This window comes from Vicugna pacos, chromosome 11, assembly GCF_048564905.1.
Source record: "Vicugna pacos chromosome 11, VicPac4, whole genome shotgun sequence".
NCBI classification, from domain to species: Eukaryota; Metazoa; Chordata; class Mammalia; order Artiodactyla; family Camelidae; genus Vicugna; species Vicugna pacos.
In genome coordinates this window covers 37,990,167-38,016,870 of record NC_132997.1, presented here as the reverse complement: position 1 = coordinate 38,016,870, position 26,704 = coordinate 37,990,167, and the positions used below count along the sequence as shown (strand labels likewise).

Here is a 26,704-nt window from a genome sequence, read left to right as displayed (position 1 = left end):
TGAAGGAGCCGGGTGGGGGGCCAGCACTGCAACCCCCGACCTTCACCCTCGTTCACTGAGCACTCAGCATGCCCTGGGAGTCTGCTAGCCCTTTCCCATCCCGGCTCCTTGAAGCCTCATAACCATACATCCATTTCATAGATGAGAAAACTGAGGCTTAGAAAGGTTCTGAAATGAAACAGCAAGACAGTGGCTGGAAAAGGCTTCAATTCTCAAGAATTTTAAGCATCTCTCCCAGTGCCTGACCCTTCTACACCCCACCCCCTGAAGTTCAGACAGTTCTGGCTCGTTCTATCACATCTTGACCCTCCTCCCCCACTGGCCTGTTGGTCCTCATGCCTTTAGGTTTCCTCTCAGAGATTAGAAAAGGAATGGCCTCAGCGGGACCACTCAGATGGATTTAGACGAATGGTTCCTGGGATGGAGACACCGCTGAACGAGGGAGCTGGCCTGTGCGGAGATGCCAGAGGCCCGAGACCTTCACAAGTCCCCTGAGTCTGTCACATGGTGTCCTGGAGAGGATCCAAGTCAGGGACAGATGTCAAACTATGCTCTGCAAACATGACGACTAGAATGTTCCACCATAAAACACAAACACTACAGCTTCTCTCCAACTCTCCTTCAAGACATTTAGCTCCCCCCCACCACTGTTAAGAGAAATAACTAAAATGTTCTTCACTACAAATTAGATACCTAATTTAGTACTGAATTATATCCTTGGTTATTGTTGATTGAATATATCACAATTTCTAAATGTCCCTCAAAGAGAACCTTGACTTGGCAAAGCCATCTTCATCTCAACAGTGAGGGACCCACGACTCTAGCGAGGGGAGAGATGGCAGGAAGTCAGCATTTCCGGGGCACCCATGGAGGTGTGTGAGGCCCTGTGATGGGTAATGATGAAAAACCTCTTTAAAAAAATGCATCCTTTGAAAGCAGGGTCTCAGACAGATATCTGTAGACCCAAATTCATAGCAGCTTTATTCACAGCGGCCAAAAAGTGGAGGTAACCCAAGGGTCTGTTGATGGATGACTGGGTAAACAAACTGTAGTCAATACGTACAGTGGAATATTACTGAGCTTTAAAAAAGGAAGGAAATTCTGACATGTGCCGTGACACAGATGAAACTTCAAGTCATAATGATGCGTGAAGTAAGCCAGTCACAATATCCTGACTCCGAATCGCCAGCCTCATTCTTCGTGCGCTTTGGGACCGTCATTAAGTAAAATAAGAGTTCCTAGAACAGTTGATCTGATAACCGAGATGCCAATTAACTGACCTCCAGGCAGGATACTCCGGACCAGGGGGTGATTCACATCCCAGCTGGATCAGAGCAGGATGGCGTAAGATTGCATCACACGATTCAGAACAGTGTGCGATTTAAAACATACGGATTGTTTATTTCTGGGATATTTCCATTGAATATTTTCAGAAGGCTGTTGCCCATGGGTAACTGAAAATACAGAGAGTGAAAGTATGGCTAAAGGACGGGGGGGAACTGTAATCCACTTCACGTTTGTCTCACTTGGGCTCATCTGTGCTTCCAAGTTCTATTTCTCTCTGTTACAAGATTGTTGCCAGCCGCAGAGTCCCACTGAATCGCTCAGAGGAGAACTGAGCCTGGCTGAACTTTACACGTGGCAGGGCAGGTGGTGACGTGGCATCACTGGGTATGAAAGGCCACTGAACAGGGACGAGGAACCAGAGAGGGGTGAACGGGCAGGGGGCACAGGGAGGCAGCGCCTTCTGTTAAGTGACTTGGGAGGGCTAGAGGGGTTGGAAATTAGACCAACCGCTGGCTCTTTCTCAGAGAGAGTATTGGAAAATAATCGTGTTGAATTTGGGGGAGACACAGTCCACCAGGAACACCCTATGTAAAGCGTAAGTAACTTACAGACAGGAACTGCTCTCACTACCTTGCTCCAGAGTTGAGATTTCATCTGGGGAGGTCCCATAGTGTGAAAGCCTCTATACGTGAGCCTGAAACTGTCCAGATGCACAGGCCAGGCATCTCCCGAGGAAGCCAGGGACTCTGCCCCAGGCCCAAGACCTCGGCTGCGGTCTTCCGATGGCCATGGTCCCAGCTGTTGCCGGGGGCTCGGAGACTGTGGGGCCAGCCCTGAGCCGGCCTGGTCTTGCCCCACAGAAGAGGTGCCTCTGCAGGTCCCCGAGGTGGTGGACCGACCCCCCACCCCAGGATTCCCATTGAGCACCTCCCCCCCACCACCACTGGGCCTGACCACAGCCGGAGGGTGCTGCCAGCCATTGCGGCCTCGTCACCCCCCAGACGAGGGTGTTATTTCAGGCGGTTGTTTGATGGAAACTGGCAGAGGGGGCTGCCAACTGGATAAATATAGCAGTGCCTTTCTGCTGAGTCGTGGAAGCTCTGGATGATGTGGTTTGAGGCCCAGGATTTGGATGCCTTTAAAGAGGAACAAAATCTAAAGGAAAAAATAATTCTCTTCCGTGTGGGTTGTGTGTTTTGTTTTGTTTTGTTTTGTTTTGTTTTCAGAGCACTATCCCCGTCTTTCACTGTTTGCTCTTTTCCTAAGTATTGAGAAGTAGGCTCTGGGACAAGCTGCAGGGACAGCCCGGTGACAAAGCAGACAAGGGTCTGCCCTTGGTGGCATTATTTAATTGTCCTGCTCACCAAGGGACAGCAGTCTGAGGAGTGTAACTGGGAGCTGGAGACGGATCACAGGGCTCGGGGAAGGTCCTGGAGCGCTCTCTCTGCTCCGGGCCTGCTGCTCCATGTGTTCACTTGTCAGATAAACATGAGCAGATGTTTTTATCCCCAGCTAAGCTGAGCACAAGCTGATGGGAGAGGCAGCCCTGGGGAGCGAGACGTCCCAGCATGAGCGCTCCCAGTCCTGGGCCTGTGGGGGGCAAGCCCCTCTCAGAACCCTCCACCTGCCTGTCCCTGCCCTGCTGGCATCCCAGGCCCACACTGAGGGCTGGTGATTGTGACCCCAGCCCTGCCGTCTCTCCCAGGGGTGGATTTGTTCTGCACAGGAAGGTGGCTCCTTAAATCCTGTTGGTCCTGGCCCTTTTCCACGTGAGGACACTGCAGGTCAGAGAGCGCAAGTGGTTTCTCACAGACACACAGCAAGGAAAAGGCCAGTCCAGGATCTGGACCGGATCTTCTGACTCTAAATCCTATACTCATGCTATCAGGTGAGAAAAGCTAGAGCCTGGGCTGGAGAGATGGCTTGGATGGGATTGCTTGTTTCACAGGCTGCTTATGGCCCATGACACTTTACTGGCCAATGGAATGAAGAGGCGGGGAGAGAGGGAGAGAAGATGATAAGAAGAGAAATGGAGAGATTTGGGCTAAGGTTGGGTGAGGAAGGGCCTGTGTGGGTTTCAGGGAGGCAGAGGAACTGGCTGTGAAGGAGCAGGGAGCAGAGGTCCCTGTGATGCAGGGACCCGTGGAGGCAAGGAGGTCCGCATGTTCGCAGTGTGGCCACCAGATGGCGCTGTCAATCCCGAAGAGCGGGGCTGCTGTCCAGAGTCCCGCCCAGAGACAGAGGTGGGAGAAGCGGCCTCTGAGGGAGCGGCCAGGGAAGGGGCAAGGACACCGTGTCACCACCATGCCCACATCTGTTAACTCAGGAAGTCCCGAGCCCTGGATGACGTTCCTTCCTGCCAGTCATGTGCTGTCAATGATTGAGCCAGCCGTAAACAGAAGGGGTTTGTAAAATTAGCCAAGTTCTCTTCTTTATTCACATATCCATAAACCATGTGGATAGTTATTCACAAAATATCCCAATCTGTCCAAATCAAGGGAACAAATCAGAGACAGAAGTAACCAGACTGCCGAGCCCCCTTCTCACTGGGGATGAGACTGGGAAGAATTTCAGGATTAGGGACTTGAAGTGGAGAACTTCTCTCTGCAGTGTCTCCCTGCTCTCTCTGGCATCTCAAGTGAACTTTTTTACTGTAGTCTTCTCCTAACATGGCAGTGGCTTGAGTTCCTCATGATAAAATAGTGTGATCTCAAGCGCTGGCTGTGAGGGAAAGCATGGCAGGGTGTGGTGTTCGTGGCTGTGGTCAGGATGGGGCGTTGGCCTCGGAGGGGCGTGAGGGATGCTTGGTGCGGGGGATGGCTGGTGGGCATGCAAAGAGGGAGAGAGGGTGGCACTTAGAGAAAGCCATCACGGAAGAGCCGAGTGGGGGGAAAGGTGATTAGAGGGCAGCCTAGGGAGAGCAACTGGGTGAGTCGGGGGATCAGGTTGGAAAAAGGGAAAGGACGCCTGTGTCAAAAGGTGTGGTGGATGATAACACATCCTCTGCAGGGGAACACACGCTCAGCAATGATACCCAGAGGCCTGGAGCAGAGCTGAGCTCGGGGATGAGGCTGCAGGCTGCCAGTGGAGGCTGAGAGGTGAGAGGGGCAGCCTGGTGAGCGCAGACTCCTGGGTAGTGGAGGAAGGACAAGAGGAGATGGCTTGGGAGGGGGGCCACCCAGGTTGAGAAATGCACGTCACTCCGAAGAGTGAAGGAGAAGCTGAAGATATCAAAAACGAGAGAGGATCCCTGGTGAAGGAGACCCCTGAAGAACCAGGAGACAGAAGCCAGGAGAGATGGAAGGATGAGTGGGAGCAGAGCGAGACGTTTTAAATAACTTGAGGTTGGCCCTGGGCTGGGCGGGGGCCATCACGGGGTTCTCAGAACTGGGGTGCCCTGAGTCCTGGGAGCACACAATGGGCTGAGGAAGGACAGGGATGGAGGAAATCCTGCAAGGAGAAGGCTGGGCAGCCCTGACCCTTACCAAAGCCAGAGACCAGCCCTGCAGAGGGCCAGGGTTCCCCCAGCCAGGAGGAGGAGGGTGGGAACAGATAGGCTTCCTGGAGCCAGAGCTTGGCGGTGGGGGTGGGGGCTCTGGCTGGATGCATGGAGGTCACTGCGCTGACTCTGCCACCAACTGGCAGCTCCCTTCCTGACTCTTTTATTCCTCCAGCCACAAAGTGACCGGCTTGCTCGTGATGCTCCTGGGGGATCTTGCAGTTAGGACCCTGGCACAGAGTCTCTAAGCGGCCCATCCTTAGTGGATCATGGATCCCTTTAGAAAACGGAAGACAGAGCATCTGACTCTCAGGTACACGGTGCAAACTTCTGCATAAAAGTCCCTGGGTGTTTGTGGATTCCCTAATACCCACCCGTAGACCAGGAGTCTGGGGTTCTAATCATACTCATAATCAGGAAGCCGTAACACCCAACCGCCCCACCGGCCAGAAAGCCGTAATAAAGGGAAACAAGGCTCGTGCTCTCAGCAGCAGCGATGGCCCCCGCCCACACCAGCTCCTAATGAGTTTTTCTCCTGTTTGCCGATGGAGGACACTTGTAATAAAGTTTAATGTGGAAGAACAAGGTGTATTTAACCAAAGCTGTAAACATCTCTAATTCTATTTAAAACTATAGGGTGCAGTCATTAACATTTAACAATCAGACACGCAATTTGGTGTGAAGCTAGTTGAGCCGTGTTTATTAGAAAGCCGGCACCAAGTCATCTTTTATCAATGACAACAGAAGGAGCAGAAACCTGCTGTGGCTGCCCTCCCACCCCACCCTATGCATTAATTAAGAGTCTTCTCCAAATCTTCCACCCCATGGAAAGACACCGACTGCCTTGGAGAAAAATCTGCTGAGCAGGGCAGACGTGGCTCAGCAGGGACGTCTGTTAGGTTTGGGCACCCAGGGAGTCATTTGCCCCAGAAAAACAAATCTTTTTTAAAAATGTGAAATGAACAATTAATTAAGAATGAGAAAAGGGTCAACCTTGATTCTACTTGATCACTGCAGAGTTCACACCACCGCTGAGTCCTTCCTCCTTCCAGAAACTTCCAGACACAACTCCCCTCCGACTCCTCCAATGGCTTGCTCTGCTCTGGTCTCCTTCAGGCTCCTCGCCTGCCTCCGGACCCGCCAGCAGGGGGCGCTCCCACCACTCAGGCGCCTGCTCAGCTTCCGTCCTGGCTGGGCTGCCTGTCTCTGGGGAGTTTGCTCAGTCAGGGCTTCAGCTGTGACTTATGATCTGAAGACATCCTCATTCCCCTCAGGGGCTCCAGATCCACATTCCCCAGCCCCCGACCCCCAGTTTACATCCCTGCTACTCAAAGTGCAGTCCAGAGACCAGAAGCATGGTCATTCCCTGGGAGCTTGTTAGAAACACAGATTCCTCGGCCCCCACGCAGACTTCCTGAACCACAGTACAGTTTAACAAGGTCCAGGTCCTTCGTGCACACATTAAACTGTAGGGAGCAATAACCTGTCCTATCCATCTGGACACCCCCCTGTGGCTCAAGTTCAACATGTCCATACTGAAGGCAGACTCTTCCTCCAAACCATGTCTTCTTTGTTTTCCAACCCCGTGAACAGCTTCTATTGGGTGTAGGGAGTGAAGGGGAGCTGGGATTGGTGGTGTGTGGCTGCCTCATCTTACAGTGGGCTCCCTCTCTGGGTCAGGGATACTGGAAGGACATCCCGTTCTAGGTAGAAGCCAGCCAAAACTTCAGGGTCAGCCGGCACAAAAAGGCTCCCTCCGACATCCACGTGACAGGGCTCACTCGAATCTCGACCCGGTGCCCTTCCCCTGCTGTCGCCAGCACTGCTCAGTACTGCCAGGGACCCTACTCCAAACCTAAGGGCCCCTCCCTTAGGAGAGCATCAGTCCTGAAGCCGGATGGTACCTCTCCACGGAGAAGGGCATCTTTGGAGCCCAGCGAGGGCCCACTCAGGGAGAATCAGAGCATGCCAGGAACAAGTTCAGTTTTGGAAATGGTGCAACTGGGCTTCTTGGGTGGTGACCCTCGGGGTAATTCTTTGGCAGCTTTGATTTTATCAGTCAGAATTCTCTCTACTGCAATCTGACAAGCTTGAGCAAAACCAAGATTCTGGCAGTAGAAAAATAGGCTGGTTGATTGGATCAAAAGATGATCTGAAGGAAAGAGAGTCGGGGATTTCAGAGCCTGCGAGCTGGGATTCTGCACTGCCAGGACCCTGTCCTCCCTGCCACTTGCTCAGCATCTCCCTCGTTCTCCAAGGCTGCTCTGCTCGGCAGGAGATGTTGCTGTAGATAGATCTGTGTGCACCCCAGCTCAGCTGCCCAAGGGGAGGATGATTTCTTTCTCCTAAGAATTCTGTTCAGCCCAGACTGGGCCTCGTGCATGCTTTAGCCCATTTTTCTGTGGCCTGGGACATGAGTCCCATTCGTGGCCCAGCCTTGCTTGTAGTCATGCGCACCAGGGGCTGAGTGATGAACAAGGCTGTGAGTGGTCCCTAAAAGCAACCACTGCTTTAGCGTTCTTATCCCAAGTGAGTCTTTGGGCTTCTCGCGATGTGGGATGAACCCAATGACTATGCACTAAAAAAAATGAAGTGCCCCATGTCGTTTTCCCGCCAACAAATATCAGGGGAGGATTAAGCTTGGCTTTCTCTTAAATGCCCTGTGAGTTACCAGAGTCACAATGATTTAACGAAGAGATGATCTTAAAGGAATCTCAACTCTGTCCTCCCTCAGCCGCTTTAGTTCAGGGGCTGAGGCTTTGATTTAGCAAGACAATTTCATTCAGAGGGATTCCCCTCTTGCCCCCTTCCTGGCTTCCTGTGATAATTCCATGTTATGCATGGCAAGGCCCAAACTCACCAGCAAATCTGAGAGTATGTGCACTCTGCCTGCAGAAGCCCCTGCATTCTGAGCTCTTCTGTAACTCCATTCAGATGTCCAGGCAATTGTCCATGTTGAAAACTGCTTCTATAGAGTTGTCCCCAGGGGTTCCTTCCAGCAAAAACAGACTGAAGGACTTTTCCTACTTTCTGATTGAATGACACATTTTCCCTTACCTTTAGAAATGTCAGCACAGGCTTAGTGGTGTATTTGCAAGCAAACGAATAAGTAGACCCATTTTTAAAAAAAGTTTATCATGACAATAAAGTCAAGATTTATCACCCCAAAGAAGCACCAGGTATCAGTCATCCCTTGCTCTCAGTTCTGAGCAGAGTTTGGATGGTTTGCTTCGAGAGATCACGGTGGGGCAAGCTCTGCTTCGATGTTGCCAAGAGCTTCCATGATACCCCTGGGAAGCCTCTTTGGTAGGGGGTGATGGTCTAGCAGCTGCCTTTACACCCTATGCCAGCAAGCCCCCGACTCACACACCTGCGTGTGCGTGGATGCAGTTCTGACCAGTTTTGGAGAAAGAGTCTGAATTGAATCTATAACAGTGACTTGTTAGACGTAACCTAGAGCTACTAGTTCTTAAAATCTTGCGCTCTTCTTAGAATGCATTTATTTCCATGTGTGATGACACTAGGCTCCCAATGACTGTAAGGTGGGGGGCCTGGGGTGACTGAAGTTCAATCCAGTTCTTCACAGGTCTGGGGGCCTCCTACCTCACTGCCATCTCTTCGCCATCTCCTCCACTCCCCCCGGGGACCCTGAGGGCCCCACTGGCCCACAGAGCTCCTTGAGCACATAAGGAAACCACCCTCCTTCCTCAAAACACCATGTAACCATGCTCTGCTGGAAGACGGCCACGATAGAACACGACAGGATGCCGAGGGTGACTATGATAGGATGCTAACATAATTACAGGAATGATGTCCCAGCTATACATCCTCCAGTCCTAAAGAGATGCTCTTGGAAGATCCAGTGAGTTCTTCTTCCAAAGCTGCAGAGTTTACTCACTACCTCTGAAGTCTGGCAGAAAGGGAGGGAATTGAGCCAGGGGAGGCCGGAGAGGAAGACTTCCTCTTTGTAAAGTCAGCCTGTTTTTGCTTCTGGATCATCATTACCTGCTCCCGATTTGGACCCTTTCCAGTAAACCACGAGAGGCACCTGTGAGCTACCATGGGTCTCTGGGAGTGTTACTCTAGGGCTAAGTTCATGGACAAATATTTACTTTTTAAAGTTATTGCAATGAGAGCCTTAAATAGTAAAGCGATTTTCATTTTTGAAAACATGAACTGGCTTTAGCATGAATTAACATGGTGTATTTGTGTAGCAATGTACAGTGTCCAGAATCCTGCAACAGTCATTATCCCACGACACGAATTCTATGAGAGGTTAACTCACCTTTTCTACAGACACGGAGTCTGAGGCAATTAGGGGGTAAGAAACTCCACCAAGTTCACATAGCTATACAGAGGGGGCATGACTCAAGGTTGTCTTTAAAATATATAATTTACCATATATACATGGTCCATTACAAAGCCAAACAACTTCTATAGTGTGCGGTGAAAAACCGCCGAGCACTCACACATCAAGAAGTGTCCTTAACAGCACAGTTGACAGTATGGCTGTGCTCCAGAATGGATTCGCCTCCAGGGAGATCCTGGATGTTGAACAGGTCCACAGAGCAACTTCCCCAGGGAGCTAGATGCCACGCCTCCCAGCCTCCCTCCCCCGCAAGGGCATTAGAATTCACATGCATAGTTGAGTTGGGCAAGGCTCTCTGTAACACGGGGGTGTTCAGGACACAGTTTTCCAACTCAGCTTGTATTTCCTACTGTCCTACTATTGGGGAACCAGGCAGAAGACTTTGCTTTCACACAAGTGGACATTCAGTTAAGAGCTGGTAACCTTGACACCCTTCCCAGAGGCCTTCCATCCTGTTGATCAATGGAAAACTCCCCAGCGCCCTTGGAAGAGGGTGAGTGAGAACTTCTTGGAGAATGTAAATTTCTCCACCTGCAGAAGCCCCACTGCGGGAGGGGTGCAGGCCCTTAGAATGGACAGCGCTCTACTCGTCCTGCGGCCTTGGGTGATAATGGGTGGGGAATCGGACACCGGGGTTTTCAGACAGTTCACTGTCAGCTTAGACCTCAGACTTGCCCACAGTCTTTCTCTTGGCCTCTAAATCGCCAGTGTCGATGCATCTATTTAAAACAAGAGATGCAATCTTGAGCAACCGCCTTCGATAAGCACTTTGCGCTGTTCTGGGTGCCCCGGCAATGTTCTCTGATCCTTTGAAAACCAGTTAGTATCTTATCTACCATCTCACACTTGGTCCTGTAATGGCATTTCCTCCAGCTATATACTATGAGCTTGCTATCACAGGTACAGGAAGAGTAGAAGATTAAAAGTAAGATTTTTAAAAGGGTTAAAACAAACTGAAAGCCAGAGAAAGAAGAAGAAAACATAAAGGGGTTTGGCTCAGCAGAGAATCTCCTTGGGTGGTCTCAGAATCAGAGTCCTCACCCGTCAGGGCTCAGACCCAGAAAATCTTGTCCTGGGAGATCTGTCTTTTGCAGAGAGGAGCCTCGTACCTCTCCGAAGACACCTGGGATGTCATTGGAAAGGGGCTCCCACCCACACAGAAGGCATAAGTGAAAATACAAAAATAAGGATCTTGTATCCAAGGTTTCATAAATAACTGGGGTGGCGGATGGGTTACAGCTTGTTCTCCTCGAAGAGGATCTGGGCGTAGACGGTGCTGGTGGGGACGCCTTTGGCAGTCTGGTGGGGTTTGATCAGCTCCAGCTCAGCATAGGTCAAGTTCTCCTCGGCAATCTTTGGCTATAAGACAAAACACAACACAAGTCTAGTTGACCACAGGGAGTTCGATGTCATTCATTTGTCAGGCACGTATTTTCATAGCACTTTGGGGATTCAAAGGGAAACAAATGGACAAAAAAAAATGTAAGGGGACATGTAACTGCCTTTCTCTGGCTAACTTACTCCACTTAATGTAATATCACTTATATGTGGAATCTGAAGAAATGACACAAAACAGAAATAGACTCACACACATAGAAAACAAAACGATGATTATCCAAGGGAAAGAGGGGAGGTGGGGAGTGATAAATTAAGTGGTTGGGATTAACAGATACACACTACTATATATAAAATCAACAATAAGAAACTACTGAATAGCACGGGGAACTATAGTCAACATCTTGTAATAACCTAATGGAAAAGAGTCTGAAAAAGAATATATATGTATATGTTTATAGGGTTGAATCACTTTGCTGTACACCTGAAACTAACACAACATTGTAAATCAGCTATACTTTCATTAAAAATTTTTTAATTAAATAAAAATAATAAAGTTAAAAAAAGGATGTGTAAAACCTGTAAGATAGATCTCATTGTCGTATACATAACACCATGTCCTACAAAGAGACACTATGATTTATTTTTAAGTTGACACAGAACACTAACAAAAAATGATTAAACATTAGGCCACAAAGTAAACTTTAATTCTGACAAGTAAAAATGCAACTAACAGTCTCTCATGGGAAGGATAAAAAAAGGTAAAGACAGAAACAAAAAATCTTAGACATTAACCCCAAAACCAGAATGCTCCTATCTAAAAATTTTAAGTGACTTAATCTGTATAAAGCTAACATTTCAGAATATCTCGAAAATAATCATAAAGAAGATATTACTTGCCAGAACCTCAAGAATGCTATACTCACAGAAAATTCATAATCTTAAATATTTATATTAAATGATATAAATTAAATGGATCAAACCCCCAACTGAAGAAGTTAGGAAACAGAACGAAATAAATTTTTAAAAAAGGAGAAGAAAGAACTTAAATAGATAAATAAATAAATAAGTAACACTAGACTGCATAAATCAGAAAACAGAAAAACCATAGAATAAATAAAAATACCCCAAAGCTTGTGCTTAAAAAACACCAATCAAACAAACTGAAAAATAAATTAATCAAGAGGAAAAGAGAAAAAGTATAAATGAATAAAATATGAAATTAGAAAAGAGATACAAGTGAAGGAAATTTTAAAACTTGAAGAACTTTGCTTAACATATGGCAAGAACTTTGAGATACAGGATGAGCAATAGTCTAGAAAAATATAAATTATAAACATTAACTCCAGAAAATCTAAATGTATTAATTATTATCAAAATAAAAAAAGAAAGAAAAGCAAAGAAAGGAAAATAATGGAAGGAATGGAGGCAGGAAAGAAGGCAAAAAGGAAGGAAAGAAAATACTGTCAAAAGCACCAGGCCCAGGCAGTTTTATAAGATAATTTCTAAAAGAAATTCTTTTAAGAAAGAGGTAATTCTAATATAATTAAACTGACCCAGAGCATTAAAAAAAGGAAAAACTTCACATATTTTAGAACAATCTCATTTATTAGTATAAATTAGCATAAATCAGATTTACTTAGAGAGCATGAACATGTACACTAAAAGATAGATAACCATGTTCAAGTTGATTTTATTTCAGGAATGCAAAGATGGTTCAATATTAGAATACTCTATTAATATAATTCACAGTAGTAATAAAGAGAAGAACCATATGGTTATCTCTACAGATGCTGGAAAGACATTTAATAAAAATTTTTTAAAGTGTTAAAAATAATTATTGTCACCAATGTATATTTTCTTATCATGATTAAGGAATGTTATTGAAATAAAGAATAATTGGTGATGATCCAACTCACAAGCAAAGAACAAAATATTAACCACTATACATGAAAATAGATAAAAACCAAATTTCTTCTGTAGAGCACAGGGAACTATATTCAATATCTTGTAATAACCTTTAATGAAAAAGAATATGAAAACAAATAGATGTGTATATATATGTATGACTGGGACATTACACTGTACACCAGAAATTGACACATTGTAACTGACTATACTTCAATTAAACAAAAAAAATTCTAACTGAGAAAAAAAAAAAAAAGGAAAAGAAAATTGAGCAAAGAACGACAGGACCAGAGAGTTCACAGGAAAGGAAACACAAAGGCTCTCACACAGATGACAAGTCTCAATCTCTCTCAAAATAAGATAGTAGTAATTTAAAAACAGACATCAGTTTCATCTTTCAAGTTGACAAACAAACCAAAAAACTAAAAATTTAAAAAAGGTTGCCAAAAGAAACAGAAACAGATCCTCTTGTATACTGTTGGTGGAAGTGCTTATTGGTACAAGCAAAAAAACTGGAAACACTTAAATGGACACCAGTAGGAACCTCGTGCATTCATAATGGGGTATACAGTACAGTCTTTAAAAAGAATGATGGAGCTGTATGTGTACTGTATGTTTTACTATCATTTGTGTAAATATGTGTGTATGGGAGTAAATCTACATGTATATATTCCATGTGCTCAGAAAACCCTTAGATCTCACTTGGAAATCAAGAACCTGTCTCCAAGGTTCCCTCCGGGGAAGTAAACAGGGTAGCTGGAGGGAGACTCGCCCTTTATTGTACACATTTGTTGGTACCTTTTGAATTTTGTAGATGGTGTATGTATTTAAACAGCACATTATTTAATTTTAATTCATAATTAGAAAAATTAAAGTTGGACACTGATTTATAGTCATAAAAGACACATCACTTTCACATAAGCAACTCTGCTTTTGTTTTCTGTTTTTTGGCTTTGACTGTGCTGTCATTGTTTTATTTTGATTTTTCTGGCATGTGCTATACCTTGGTTATCTAGCCAAAATTCAAGATAAATAAACCATTTACATTCAATCTAAGGTCCTTAAAAAGAATGCCCAAAGCAAAAAGCCTCTTTTCTTTTGAGATGAAGCATCACAAGAGGGGACAGGGAGCAAGAGAGAAAAATACCACATGATAATATCACTCATATATGGAATCTAAAAAAAAAAAAAAGACAAATGGACTTAAATATAAAACAGAAACAGACTCACAGACATAGAATACAAACTTGTGGTTGCCAGAGAGGAGCAGGGTGGGAAGGGACAGACTGGGAGTTCGAGATTTGTACTGACAGGTAGATACAGAATAGATATACAACTTTATACTGTATAGCACAGGGAAATATATTCAAGATCTTGTAGTAGCTTACGGTGAAAAAGAATATGAAAATGAATATATGTATATTCACATAGGACTGAAAAATTGTGCGGTACACCAGAAACTGACACAACATTGTCAACTGACTATAATTCAATTTAAAAAAAAAGATAAGAGAGAAAAAAGAGGGGAAAAAAAGAGAAAATGTGGAGAACTCCTTACAGCCAGTAACTTCTGGTCAGGGGTGACCTTGGAGAGACCCACCCTCACAAAGTGGCCCTTTTAAAATTTCAACATTAAAGACAATGGTAAGAATTGGAGCCTCCTGCTTGTCTTTTGATATCAAAAATCTTTACATTTCTTCTTCGTTGTCCGCATCTTACGAGCCAACAAAAATGCCATTTATTTCTTGCCCTTTGGTTTAATTACGTTTCACATTATAATGATTCTATTTAGAAACGCCATGCGTCCTCAATTAAGCACGCAAAACCCAGCTCATGTAAATTTTAGAGCCAAGATTTCTGAAATCATATTGTCCACGTGTTTTATTACATTACTTTGAAATTGCATTGTTTTCTAGTGTAAATTATCTGTTTATTCTTAAGCTATTCCATTACGTTTGGATATGAAAAATAACGCTAGCTTTCTCCATACAGGTCACCAGGCTGGCCTGGCTAATGCGCCCTTTTCATACATTTTTATGATGTTCCTATAGTAAACATAATTTAATAAAGCCAAAGCATACTAAATAAATAATTGCATCTAGAAAAGCAATAAAAACAAATAAAATTAGTACTTTCTTAAGTGGAAAGGTACTTCAATTACTGCTACAAGCAACAACCCACCATAAAATGTGTAGAATCATTTCCCTTATGCATATTTCTGGAATATAATAATTTGATTGAAGATACGAGGTAGCACACCAGAGGCTCTGAATTGTGAAGTATATACAGTTTCTAACCGGAGATGCGTAATGTTAGTCCTTGGCACCTTTAAAGAACCTATTGTTTTTCTGGCACGCGTACTTGGCTATCCCCATCAATCGTGTGCTTAATTACACTTCCCAGCTTGTTTAGCTAGAAATAAATTCCTAATGGCTACCGAAAAGGGGAAAATGTAGACTCCTCACCAGTTTTTCACCGAGCAACCTTTCCTGGCACTGATGCTTCAGGGGAAGGTTGAGGTGCTTTAAGAAGTAGCTTAGAGAAAATTATCGGCGTATCAGGAAGACTATAATAGCACTGGTAGTGAATCCAGGAGTCAGGAGCAGAATGTAAAGGTTAAAGCAGGCAATTGCATTGGGGCAGAGGCAGCGTGAGGGACCTGACGCGTGTCAGGTGATGCTGCCATCTTGACCACACAAACCTGTTTGGACTTAAGATAAAGGCATCTCTCCTAATGTCTATGGCGATTCAATAACTCGCGTCCCTGGAGGTGAATCAACACACACTTCTGTTCGTTCCCTGCCAGCCTCTGGTCCTCAAGCCCCCGTCCTGTTCCTGGTGCTGCAGGAAGTACAGAAGTACGTGGGAGCAACAGCACTCAAGAAAACAAATTTAAATACGCTTGAACTGGCTGTTCACAAGCACTCCTGCAACAACTTTGAAAACACAAAGGACACTGTGGGAGGTAGGACTTCCAGGCTTCAGACATGAGCTTTACATTTCTATCTGCGGGTGCTGTGTTCCCCGGAGAACAGGAGGGGGATGGCAACCAGCTATTTGAAGTCCCGGCAGTGTCCTTTAAAAGAAGCCCTAGAGACAGACTGGGAGTTCGAGATTTATAGATACTGACAGGTAGGTATAGAATAGATAAACAAGTTCATACTGCATAGCACAGGGAGATATATTCAAGATCTTGTAGTAGCTCATGGTAAAAAAAGAATATGAAAATGAACATATGTATATTCATGTATGACTGAAGCATTGTGCTATACACCAGAAATTGACACCACATTGTAAACTGACTATATCCCAATAAAAAAAATAATAACAATACTTCAATAAAATATAAAGAAAAAATTGGGGAAAAAAAAAAGTCCTAGAACTTTCTAAACATGTGAGAAGCAACAGGGTCGTTTCCTCTTTTCCAGGACTATTTGGTTTTATTTTCTTTTCCCCTCCACTTAGCCTGAAGAGACTCCTGGTCCATTTCTCTTTCTATTCCTCCAATAAAGGCTTGGATTTTTGTTCAATTGCCTGGGTCTTGTAGGTTCTAAATCCCTTTGTTTCATGTGCATTTAATCTCACTTTTCATATGTTTCCTCCCAGCCATGAGGAATCCACTCCTTAGTCTGGAGTGGGATTTTATGAGCAAGAGGGGCAGAGGTTTGGATGGAGACATGGGTCAACGTACCCAAGAGAGGCCAATGCATCCAAGAGAGAAAAATTCTCCTCTTAAAAAAAAAATAATTAACACAACCTTGTAAATCGACTACACTTCAATTTTAGAAAAGGAAAGGAATTTAAAAAGAAAATTCCTCTCTTAGTTCAATGAAAGTGCTCATGGAGAAGAGGTGAGGACAGTGGCCCTGAAGCCATTACCTCATGGCTGACGGCAGAACACGGGTTCAGGAGGAACTGGGACCTCGGTTCAAATGCCAACAGTGTGACCCTGGGCCAGTTCCATCATTGGCACTCAGGGATCTACCTCATTGATGTAAGTGAGGATTTAAACGAGAAGATGTATGCAATGATTCTCGCACCACTGTGCCAGGCCCATAAAAGATGCTGAACACACATGTGCTGAATAAATCAATGTTTTGGTGTCATCGCTTTCTCTCTCTAGAGTGTCAGCTAAAATACCATCCATCAGTATACCTTCTGAGGTCTTCAGGAGTTACCAAGAATGATGAGAATGAAGTAGCCCTGGACATCTGTTGACAGATAAAGAATAGATTCTAGGAAATTAGTTGTTATGGACTGAACTGTGTCCCTTCAAAATTCACGTATCGCAGCCCTAAACCTGCAATACCCCAGAATGTGACTGTACCTGGAATCAGGGTTTGCAAAGAGGTAATTAGAGTAAAATGAGGTCATTAGCGTGGGCCCTAATCCAGGAAGACTTGTGTCCTTACAAGAAGAGGACATTAGGACTCAGGCACACAGAGAGAGAAGACGATAAAAAGAGACAGGGAGAAGATGGCCACTTATCAGCCAAGGAGAGGGTCCTCAGAAGAAACCAGCCCTGCAGACAGCTTGATCTTAGACTTCTAGCATCCAGAACTGTCCGAGCCCCCCAGTTTTTGGTACCTTGTCTGGCAGCCCGAGCAAACTAACAGATTAGTTAAGATGGTGACAGAAGAGAAGGGAAAGGGAACGGCCTGCCTTAGGGGCAGAGGAGAGGAACTACCTGATGGTTCACCCAGGACGAAAGAGATGCATGCAGTTTACATCAACAGAGGCATCCTCTCCTGAGGGAGGAAGGGGGCTGAGGTCTGATTCATTTACCTCCCCATTCCATGAGGAACAACACTGGAATAAAGAAGCTCTAGGACTGCCTCACATGGCACAACCCTCTACCCCAAGACACACACAGACACACACCTTCCACGCCCAGCAGCCCTGCCTGCCACGGCTTAGCTAGACCCTGGGTTGCAACCGATGTAGCTGCATCGCTGGCAGCCCAGGCCGAGCACAGCTCCAGGCTGGGGACCCACTAGCTTTGAGGAGAGAAGGGATGGGGATGCTGCTATAAATATCCTCGTAAGGGAGCGCTTGGCTCCAGCCATGAGAAGGCAGCTACTGCAGGCAGCAACCGAGGCCCAGGGACAGCTGCCTCCAACTGAATAATGGACTACAGGACAGTCCAGTCTGCCATCTTCAGTCCAGTTCAGTCTGAGCTGAACCCAGCGTATAGGCAGAACCCAAGGTCATCCTCATCTTCACAGCTGAGCAGATGGACATCTGAGGGAGGAGTCAGCTTTACTGAGTCACGTTGGTTCTGCCCGAATCCCTGGGCCCCTACCTGCCACTCCGCAGCTCTCTCGGAAGCCACCTCTTTGGTTGCCATTTCTCACCTGATGATATAAGGGGAAGCAAACCTCAAGAAGAGACCGGGATGAGGTTGAGCAAGTGTTGAGTAGAAGCCAGATCAAAATCCTGCAGAAAGGGGCTCCTTGGTTCAAGGAAGTGATACTTCCCCATGCGCTCAGACCTTCTTTGGCAAAGTGTCTTGTTTCTTCCCGATGAAAAAATAAATGGAGTAAATCTTGAGACTTGAGGTAACAAGAATGAAAACATGCTCAAGATACTGGAGCCTCGTGGCCTCAGTAACCAAAGATTTCAGGATTAGGTAACCAGAAGCAGGGCTAGATTTATTCCTTCACAGGACCTGCCTTGTGGATCTTTCTGCTCTATTGTCTGGAATATCAAAGTTCTCCAGCAATAAAGGTTGTAGGTTACAAAACCCCAAGGCAAGGCATTGATTGACTTTGGACATCTGGCCACTGCTGCAAGTACCAAGGGTGATGGTCTAGATGCAAACTCTCCTACATGATCTGCTTTCAGTCACCCTCCCAGGTTCCCCTCCTTCTCAGATGTCCCCAGCAGGTGAGGGAAGCTCAGTTGCAGCTGATGCTGGTTCCCTCAGCATGGAATTCCCTCTCTCCTCACATACGAGGTGGACCCCCTACTGCTTCACAACCCAGCCAAGCCCTCTGTGAGGGCTCCCTGACATCATTTGTGTCCACAGTGTGCTCCACACCACTGCCCAGCCTTGTGACACGTCTTTTGGGAATGCACTGGGATCTACCATGATATATTCTCTTTGTCTCTCCCTCTTTCTGTCTCTCTGTTAGTCTGCCTGTCTGTCTATCTCTCTAATAATAGTAATCATAGAATGGCGCACTGGCCAAAGACTGAAGAGATTTTATAATAATAAATTTTTATTAATTTATTTATTTCCATGAAAATATTTCAAACGTTCTAAGCACGCTCCTGAACTATGTTCTCCAATGTGGGCAACACCCCCACCTGGCAGGCATGTTCACAGGTTCACACACATGCGTGTGCGCCCCCAGCCCTAGGATTACAGTTCTACTCACATCTCCTGCTCTGTCGTCCAGTGACACAGAGATTTTTGTTTAACTTTTTAATTTAATTGTCTTAAAAGACATGCAGTAAAAGCTTTTTTTTTTTTTTGGTGGATCGTTGCATGCATCTGAATGCACATACAGATTTCCAGGACCTCTGCCAGCACAGGACACAGAACGGCTCCATCACAGTCCCTCCCACTAACCTCTGCAGTCACATCCTCCCTCCAACCCTATCCTCAGACAACCCTGATCTGTGTTCTGTCACTATGGTTTTCTCTCTTAGAGAATGTCCTGTGAAAGGAATCATACAGCATGTAAGCTTTTGGGATCGGCTTTTTCTCTCAGCATGATTTCCTCAAGTTTCATCCACATCGCCATGTGTATCAATGGTTTGTTCCTTCTGACTGCTAAGGAGTATCCCCCGGTGGGTCACGTGCCCCAGTTTGCTTATCCAACAGCTGCTGAAGGACATCTGGCTCAGTTCAAGTTTTTGATGGTTATGAGGAGCTGCTATAAATAATCATTGCAGGTTTGTGTGTGATGTTTTCATGACTCTAGGATAAACACCCAGGAATGGGGTTGCTGGGTTACATGGAAAGTACGTCTAACTTCAAAAGAAACTGCCAAACTATTTGTCCAGAGTGTCTGCAGCATTGCTCCTGCTCACCAGCAATATCTGAGGTTTTACACGCTCTACATACATGACGGTGCTTGGTAATGCCAGTGTTTTTTTATTTTCGCCATTCTAGTAGGTGCTAGTGGTCGAGTAATTACCTTTTCACTGTCCTGGAGGAACTCACCAGTCCTAGCCTTGCACTCAAGTACTCACTGACAGCCACTGAGCCAGATTAAATTCTCACATAGAACAGCATTCCGAGAAGAACTGGGAAAGGCTTAGCACACAGACGAGTTTTCTAATGCAGTGATGGAACCTTCTGGAATCTAGGTGGACTGAAGTGAGTATACAAGTTTCAGAGTTTGAAATGCCACGTCCCCCATCCCCTCTGCAGTTCTGCCAGTGGTCAGACCTGCAACAGCAGATGACAGCCTCCAGGCTGGACCTCCCGCTTCTAACGTAAGCCCTACCTATCCCCAGTTTTAGAGCGATGATTATGGAACGTATGTCTACAGGGAAGGATTTACTGGATAAAGCTAACACTGGAAGAGTCAACCCCAAAGGATTTAGAAGTTGTGAACCTCTTGGGACCATGCCTTACTTCAAGCCCCTAAATGAAAATTTCTGTCTCATTTTGTAGGTGTGTTTCCAACAGTCAAGCCAAGAGTTAGTTTTCCTCCCAGAAGAAATTCCACACAGACTGCTGCAAAACCACACTTTTGCACAGAGATCACAGTTCGATGCAAACGTTGAATTAAGTTGCAGGAATAAAAGAACAATGCAGTTGCAGCCACTGCAAGTTCTCCGATGTCAGATGTTCAATTGGGTAATACCATTACCGCAGCATCAGATCAATAACTAGGACATGGGATGTTTATGCTAACGTCACCTTCGAGTTTAAAGATGTGATTGCAGTTCTTCGGAGTTGCACTGTCAGGAATCTATTTACCCAAGAGAGAATTACATATTATCCATATTATCGAGGGCAGACTTCCTCTTCCCTCTTCGAGATAAGTGCTCATTCTTTATTCAACAGAGGAGCACTGGTAAAACAAGCTCTCCCCTAGTAACATCCACACACTGGCCGCCAGAGCCACCAGAGCCACCGAGGAGCGGGGAAGGCTTGCGTATTCCGTGAAGCTCAGTCAAGTGCATTCAGTGATGGAGGGCCCTTGATGGGTACCTGTAGGTCCTAACTCAGGAAAGAAAACTCTGTCGTGGTCCTTATGTGTCCTGTAAGAACCAACAGACCTTGAAAACGAACTTGACTTGTGTTCCACAGGTCTGCCAACTGGCATATTTATTTATATTTAAACATATTATGGAAAGAAAAACCATGTTAAATGAAATGAAAGAATCAAAACAAACAAAAGAGATATATTTTTGAGACACAGACCTTGAACGATGGTATGAAGACACAATCTTGAAGTGACTCTAGGGGGTGGCAGAGTGTGGGGGGGTGTTGGGGATTGGTCTTCTGAGATCAGCTCCGTGAGGTGGGGCCAGTGGCCACGCCTGCTTCACAAACAGGCTTTAAGGGCAGTTAAATGGCTCAAGGTCATGTAGCCATCGCTGGGTGGACTCTGGACGCAGAATCGGGCAGTCCTGCCTGGAATCCACGCCCCGCTCACAGGCAGTGCCCAGAACTTACAAGTAGCAGTCAGAAGCAGTGACTGAAGCTCTGATGTGGGTGCCTTGTCCATGGGTGAGCCAGCCAGGTGGACAGCAGTCCTTGAAATCCTAACGGGGACAAGAGTGACCTTCCAAAGACAACGGGGAAGCTTCACTGGCATAAATCTCAGGAGAGTGTGTTTCAGAAGAAGCCAGGGCTGCTCAAAGGCAGTGTGAGCTCCAGCTGGAGGGGAGTAGGGAAGGGAGAACCAGCCCTCCCTCATCAGAGGCTTGGCTTCGTGCGGTGGGATGGGGGGCCTGAGGGTGCAGCCCGAGGACTGACACGTGGGGCTGACACTGATTGGATCGCACCGTGAAGGGGTGGGAATCCTGCTGGTATCCCTTCTGGTGACCTCTTGTCTGTCTTCCCAGTCTCACCCCCAAAGGAGTCTTAGTCTCCAAGGAAGGAGCAGGTGTGCCTCTGATCAGCATGGGACGGAGGTGCCAAAGGTGCAGCCAAGCTGTGAGTGAGGTGGCCACAGACTCTCGGGCAGAGGCGCCCACTGGACAGGTAGAAATGGGAAGCTTGGTGCTGATGGGGTGGGGCTGGAAAATCCAGGGGAATTTTCTGAGGTAACCGCCGGAGACTTGCCAGGTCTACTATCACCATCTCCTTGGAGCTGAGGTCGTTGGTCCACTGGTACCTCTGGCTCTAGCAGCATAACTGATTCCAGCATCCTCCCTCAGAGGCGGGGGGGGGGGGGGGCTGGAATTCAGCCGCACTCCCCAAACCCAGCAGGCAGCTGTGACTGCTGACTTAGGTGCATCTTGGCAATCTGAGCCAGGGCCCAGAGAGCAGGACCCTCAGTTACTGTGCGTGGAGACAGAGATGCTCTCTGAGGCCCCCTTCCTCTGTCATTTCAGCCACCTGTGAGCCTTACAGGGTGTACCTGCCCAGAGTCCTACCCCACGCCTGCCTTCCACACTGCTAATACCCAGTGACTCATGGCCGATAACCCAGTGTTCTCTAGGACTTTGGAAGGATTAAAAAAGCTCTGGAACTCGAGACAGAAGACTTGGCTGGAGATGAAGATTTCCAAGCCTCATCCAGGTGAGCTGGCACCTTGGGCTGGATGAAGTCATTCGGAAATCATGAGCAGAGCTATTTCACATCATGCTCTGGAGCCTACAGAGAATTCAACGGATGCTTAGCAAAGTGCATTCCCAGAAGGAATTTGACACGAGAGAAAGTCACATGCCCCTGGCTAATGGCTCAGAGGACAGACAGAGGTGACCAGCTGTAGAAGGCTCTGACGCTCTGCGCAGACGGGCCCGAGGCTTTACGAGTCATGAGACAGATGGCTATCTCTAGATTTCACCAACATATGTTTTGGAAGCTGAAATGTGATTAGAGACAATTCTCCTGGGGAAGGTCCTGACACATGAAACTTCTCACAGTGGCACAGTGAGCTCTCCGTGATCTAATACAGTCACTCATCTTCCCTTCCCGGTGGACCGTAGAGCTGTTTTCCCAGCTGCCAGCCCAAAGTACTTTTACTGGCAATATTATTCAAGAGAACGCTTATGCTTTGAAAACGAGTCTTTGGTTTCCTACTTGTACACAGACGTCCGTTCTGAGACTCTTCAGTCTTGAACATGCTCCATCTTCTAATCAACTGCAATCTTTAAAACACTCTTCCAGAGTCATTGGATCGTGCAAGGGTCTGTCTAGTGGTACTTTAAGAGCATGGACTCTTGGAGACAGAAAGATGGCTATTTACTAGCTGTGTGACCTTGGGTAAGTTACTTAACCTCTCTGTGCCTCTGTGTCCTCATCTGTCAAGAGGGACTTATAATAGTACCCATCCCACAGAATTATTTTGAGGATTAAATGCATTAATACAAGTCATGCACTTAGAAGATTACCTGGTAGATAAACAGTAAATGCTATACAAGTACTCAGTTATTACCATGAGTATATTTTTTATCGTAGAAACGAACAAGTGTTGCTTTAACAATTGGTCCCTTTGAAATATTTAGAGCAGAGAAAAGAAGACAGTCAGAGATCATTTGGAAAAACATCATGTACCAGATGCTGCTGGATGCCATTGGACTTTAGACCAGTGCCAGAGAAATCCAGGTAATTTTTTTTCATAGTGGGAAAGATAATTACTCTAAAAAGATAAGTCAAATCATGCCGCTCACTGCTCTGCACAAAATTCCCCCAGTTTCTCTTCATACTTAATAAAATCGAGTGTCCTTATCAGCATCCTGATCCTTCCTGATCTTGCCCCGGAACCCCTCTGCCCCTAGCTCACACCACACGTCCCCCTTGCTGGCCAGGGCTCCAGCCACACTGGTCTTCTTGTGTCTCCTAGACACACCTGGCCACCACTCCCGGGGCAGGGCCCGCCTCAGGGCCTCTGCCTGGAATGTTCTTTCCCCACACGGCAGTGCTCCCTCACTTTATCAGCTCTGTGCTCCAAGGAGGCCCCCACCCCCATCAAACACAGCCCCTCCCTGGCTCCCTGCCCTGTTCGATTGCTCTGCAGAGCACGTCTCACCCCTTGATATTGAAAAGCAATGTCTACTTGATTATCTGCTGTCTTCTCCCACTAGAATGTAGTAATAGTACCTAGTGTTTACTTAGCACACCAACAACTGTGTGCAGAAAGTACTCTTTTTATCACCCTGATTTCACACATGCAGAAACCAAGGCAAAGAAATGGCAAGCTTGAGGTCAATAGCTAGCAAGCAGCAGCGCTGGGGCTACCGCTGGCCTCTAACCACACCGCTCAGCTCCACGGAAGCAGTGACTGTTAAACTCCATCACCCAGTGCCGTGCAGGGAAACTGTCGAGCAACTGGTACCCCAAGAAGAAAACTCTCATTTGTAGCCTTTGCTGATTTACATGTGTAAATCCTCCCATGATGACTGATTTCAAGATGCCAAAGGGATTTGCTCTCTCTCTCTGGCAGACAGGAGTGGGCTGGAGCACGCTGCTGCTGATGACTTAGCTCCTAGGAAGATACCCGGCCCCAGTGCTACCTGGCACATAGAAGACATTCAATGCTTATATTTAAATGAATGAATGAATAAGACAAAAAATGAAAGAAAACCCATCTGGGACTCATTAAAAACTGTCCTGTGGCTATCCTTGGCCCCAGGAATGCAGGGAGGGGATGCTCTCAGAAGTCACGGGCAGAACCATGGGACTCGTTTCTGTCTCAGCCTGTCTAGGGTCCCCACGAGGACAGTCTACTGAGAAGTCGGCTACCTGGGCTCTGCCACTGGGGATCACATGAAATCTGCATATGGCTCTAAACTTAATAGTTTTAAAGACAGATAGATAGATAGATAGATAGACAGACAGACAGATAGACAGATTGTTAACATCCTACACTGGGGAGAGTGTGAGGAAATGCTCACTCTCATCCTTTGCTGATGGAAGAATAAAATAAGAAAACACATTTGGAAGGTAATAGGGCAGACTCTATCAAATTGAAAATGCAGCTATAGGTTCATACCATAATCCCGTTTCTAAAAACCTCTCCTAAAGAAATACCAATAAGCAAAGTTATAAGTGAAAGGATATTCACTAGAACATTGATCCAAAGAGTGAAAAATTAGAGTCGGGGACTAATAAAGAAATAATGATGGAGGAGGGTGTAGCTAGTGGTACAGTGCGTGCACGAGAGCCTGGGTTCAACCCTCAGTACCTCCACTAAATAAATAAATACATAAACCTAATTAACCCCCTTAAATCCCCCTCACAAAAACAAACAAAAAAGACTGAAAAAAAATGATGATACTGTAACACTTTGCAGTCATAAAAAGAATGGGGTAGATCCTTATGTACTAACGGAGAAACATGAGCCTGATCTATTGTCTGATATATTTGTTAATAATAAATCAATTTAACACGTGAACATATTGTTTAGGATTGTTTTCGGGGAACTTGGCACACAGACGCAGATTTGGCATAATTCGTAGCCATGATCTACACTGACTGTGAATCGACTGTACATACACTTTGGGAATACATACATATACGTGGATATAAGTTTATATACAGAGTGAAAAATATTTCAAAGAATGTAAGCCCCCTGTTAGGAGGCCCAAGGAAGAATTTTACTTTCTATTTTAACAAATGGAGATCCGCCAGCCTTATTCCTGTGCCCCACTTAGAATCACCATTACAGCTTTCATCATGAAAACCCATCCAGTGAAGCCAGGACAGAAAACACCTTGAGACCCAGTGGACTGGGACTTTACTGAGTGCTTCTGATGAAAGGCAGCAGAGCCCAGAGTCCAGTGGGGAAGGACAGAGAATGGGGGCCAAGTGCCTGGTCAGACCCAGCTCTGCCACTTCCTGGTGGAGGAGTCTGTGCTGGTACCACCTGCCTCACTGGTGAGATGGATACATTACAATACTTAGGTCAAGGTCATCCCAATGTTCGAATTGGTAAGCCCTGGGATCCTGTCTGCATGGGGAAGTGCCATCCAAGTGAAGTGTGTGTATCATCACAATCATCACCACCATCATCTCATCACCACCACCATCATCTCATCACCACCACCATCAATATCACTACCACCTTTATCACCATCATCACCCCTGTCATCTCATCATCACCATCATCTCATCATCACCACCACCTTTATCACCATCACCACCACTATCACCACCAGCATTATGTCACAGATGTAATGTACAGGGCACAAACCAAACATTAAGACCAAGTATACAATAGCAGTAGGTATCCCAGCTCATTTGTTGAATTCACACGTAACATGGGCAATGGGCACATGTTGAATTCATGGTTTGTATTTTTCACCTTTCCCTGAACATTCTAATCATTAATTCCCAAGGCTGTGTCTTATTCCATCACACGTGCTTGTTGGAATTTATAAATTCAGCTTTAGGAAGTTATAACAATAAACGAGAATCGAATCTGGCTTGGGAAACAAAAGCCCCTTAAATGTACCATTCATTTGTCATGAACTCAGAATTTCACATACAGATTTTCTTCCCCAGATTCTGGATGGCTAGCTTGATATTACAGACAGGTTTGCTGATGCTTTATCTCCCTTCCTTCCTTCCTTCCTTTTCTTCTTTCCTTCTTTCTCTCTCTCTCTTTCTCTCTTCTTCCTTCCTCCCTCCCTCCCTCCCTCCCTCCCTCCCTCTCTTTCTTTCTTTCTTTCTTTCTTTCTTTCTTTCTTTCTTTCTTTCTTTCTTTCTTTCTTTTCTTTCTTTCTTTTCCTTCTTTCCTTCTTTCCTTCTTTCTTTCTTTTTCTTTCTTTCTTGCTTTCCTTTCTTCCCAAATGGCACTTCATTTCCAGCATTCTCTATTTCACATTGAAAAAGTCTTTTAATAACAACTCTAAAGTGCTCTGCATTCAAAACTGAAGTTTTAAATGAAATAGGCTTTCAGAAAAAAAAAATCCACTGTGAGCACAAATGATACTGTTTCGGGAGATTACAAAACTAAAATAGTGGGAAAAGTTAAAAAAAAAAATTTCCCAGCAGTGCAATGATCCCAGCAACGAAGTGCCCAATAAAGGCAGCAAATCAGCTGAGCTGAGATGGAACACAAGCTACGGCTCTGCAGGGACATTCCCTGCAGACACACGGATCAGCCTGCCCTAGAGTGGGCCCGGGACCCGATGCAGCAGGTGGACACGTGCAACCAGGCGGGGTCACTCAG

The 26,704-nt window shown here is 45.9% G+C and overlaps 1 protein-coding gene across 1 annotated transcript in view; it reads right to left on the bottom strand.

Annotated features, from left to right (window-relative positions):
• Positions 1-9,160: 9,160 nt before the first annotated feature.
• The window catches only part of VSTM4 (V-set and transmembrane domain containing 4), an 88,250-nt gene continuing 70,706 nt past the window's right edge, over positions 9,161-26,704 (bottom strand). Inside the window, exon 8 of the mRNA XM_072971166.1 lies at positions 9,161-10,514. Within this exon, the coding sequence (XP_072827267.1) occupies positions 10,389-10,514 (126 nt within the window). The 3' untranslated portion in view covers positions 9,161-10,388. The remainder of the gene's footprint in view (positions 10,515-26,704) is intronic.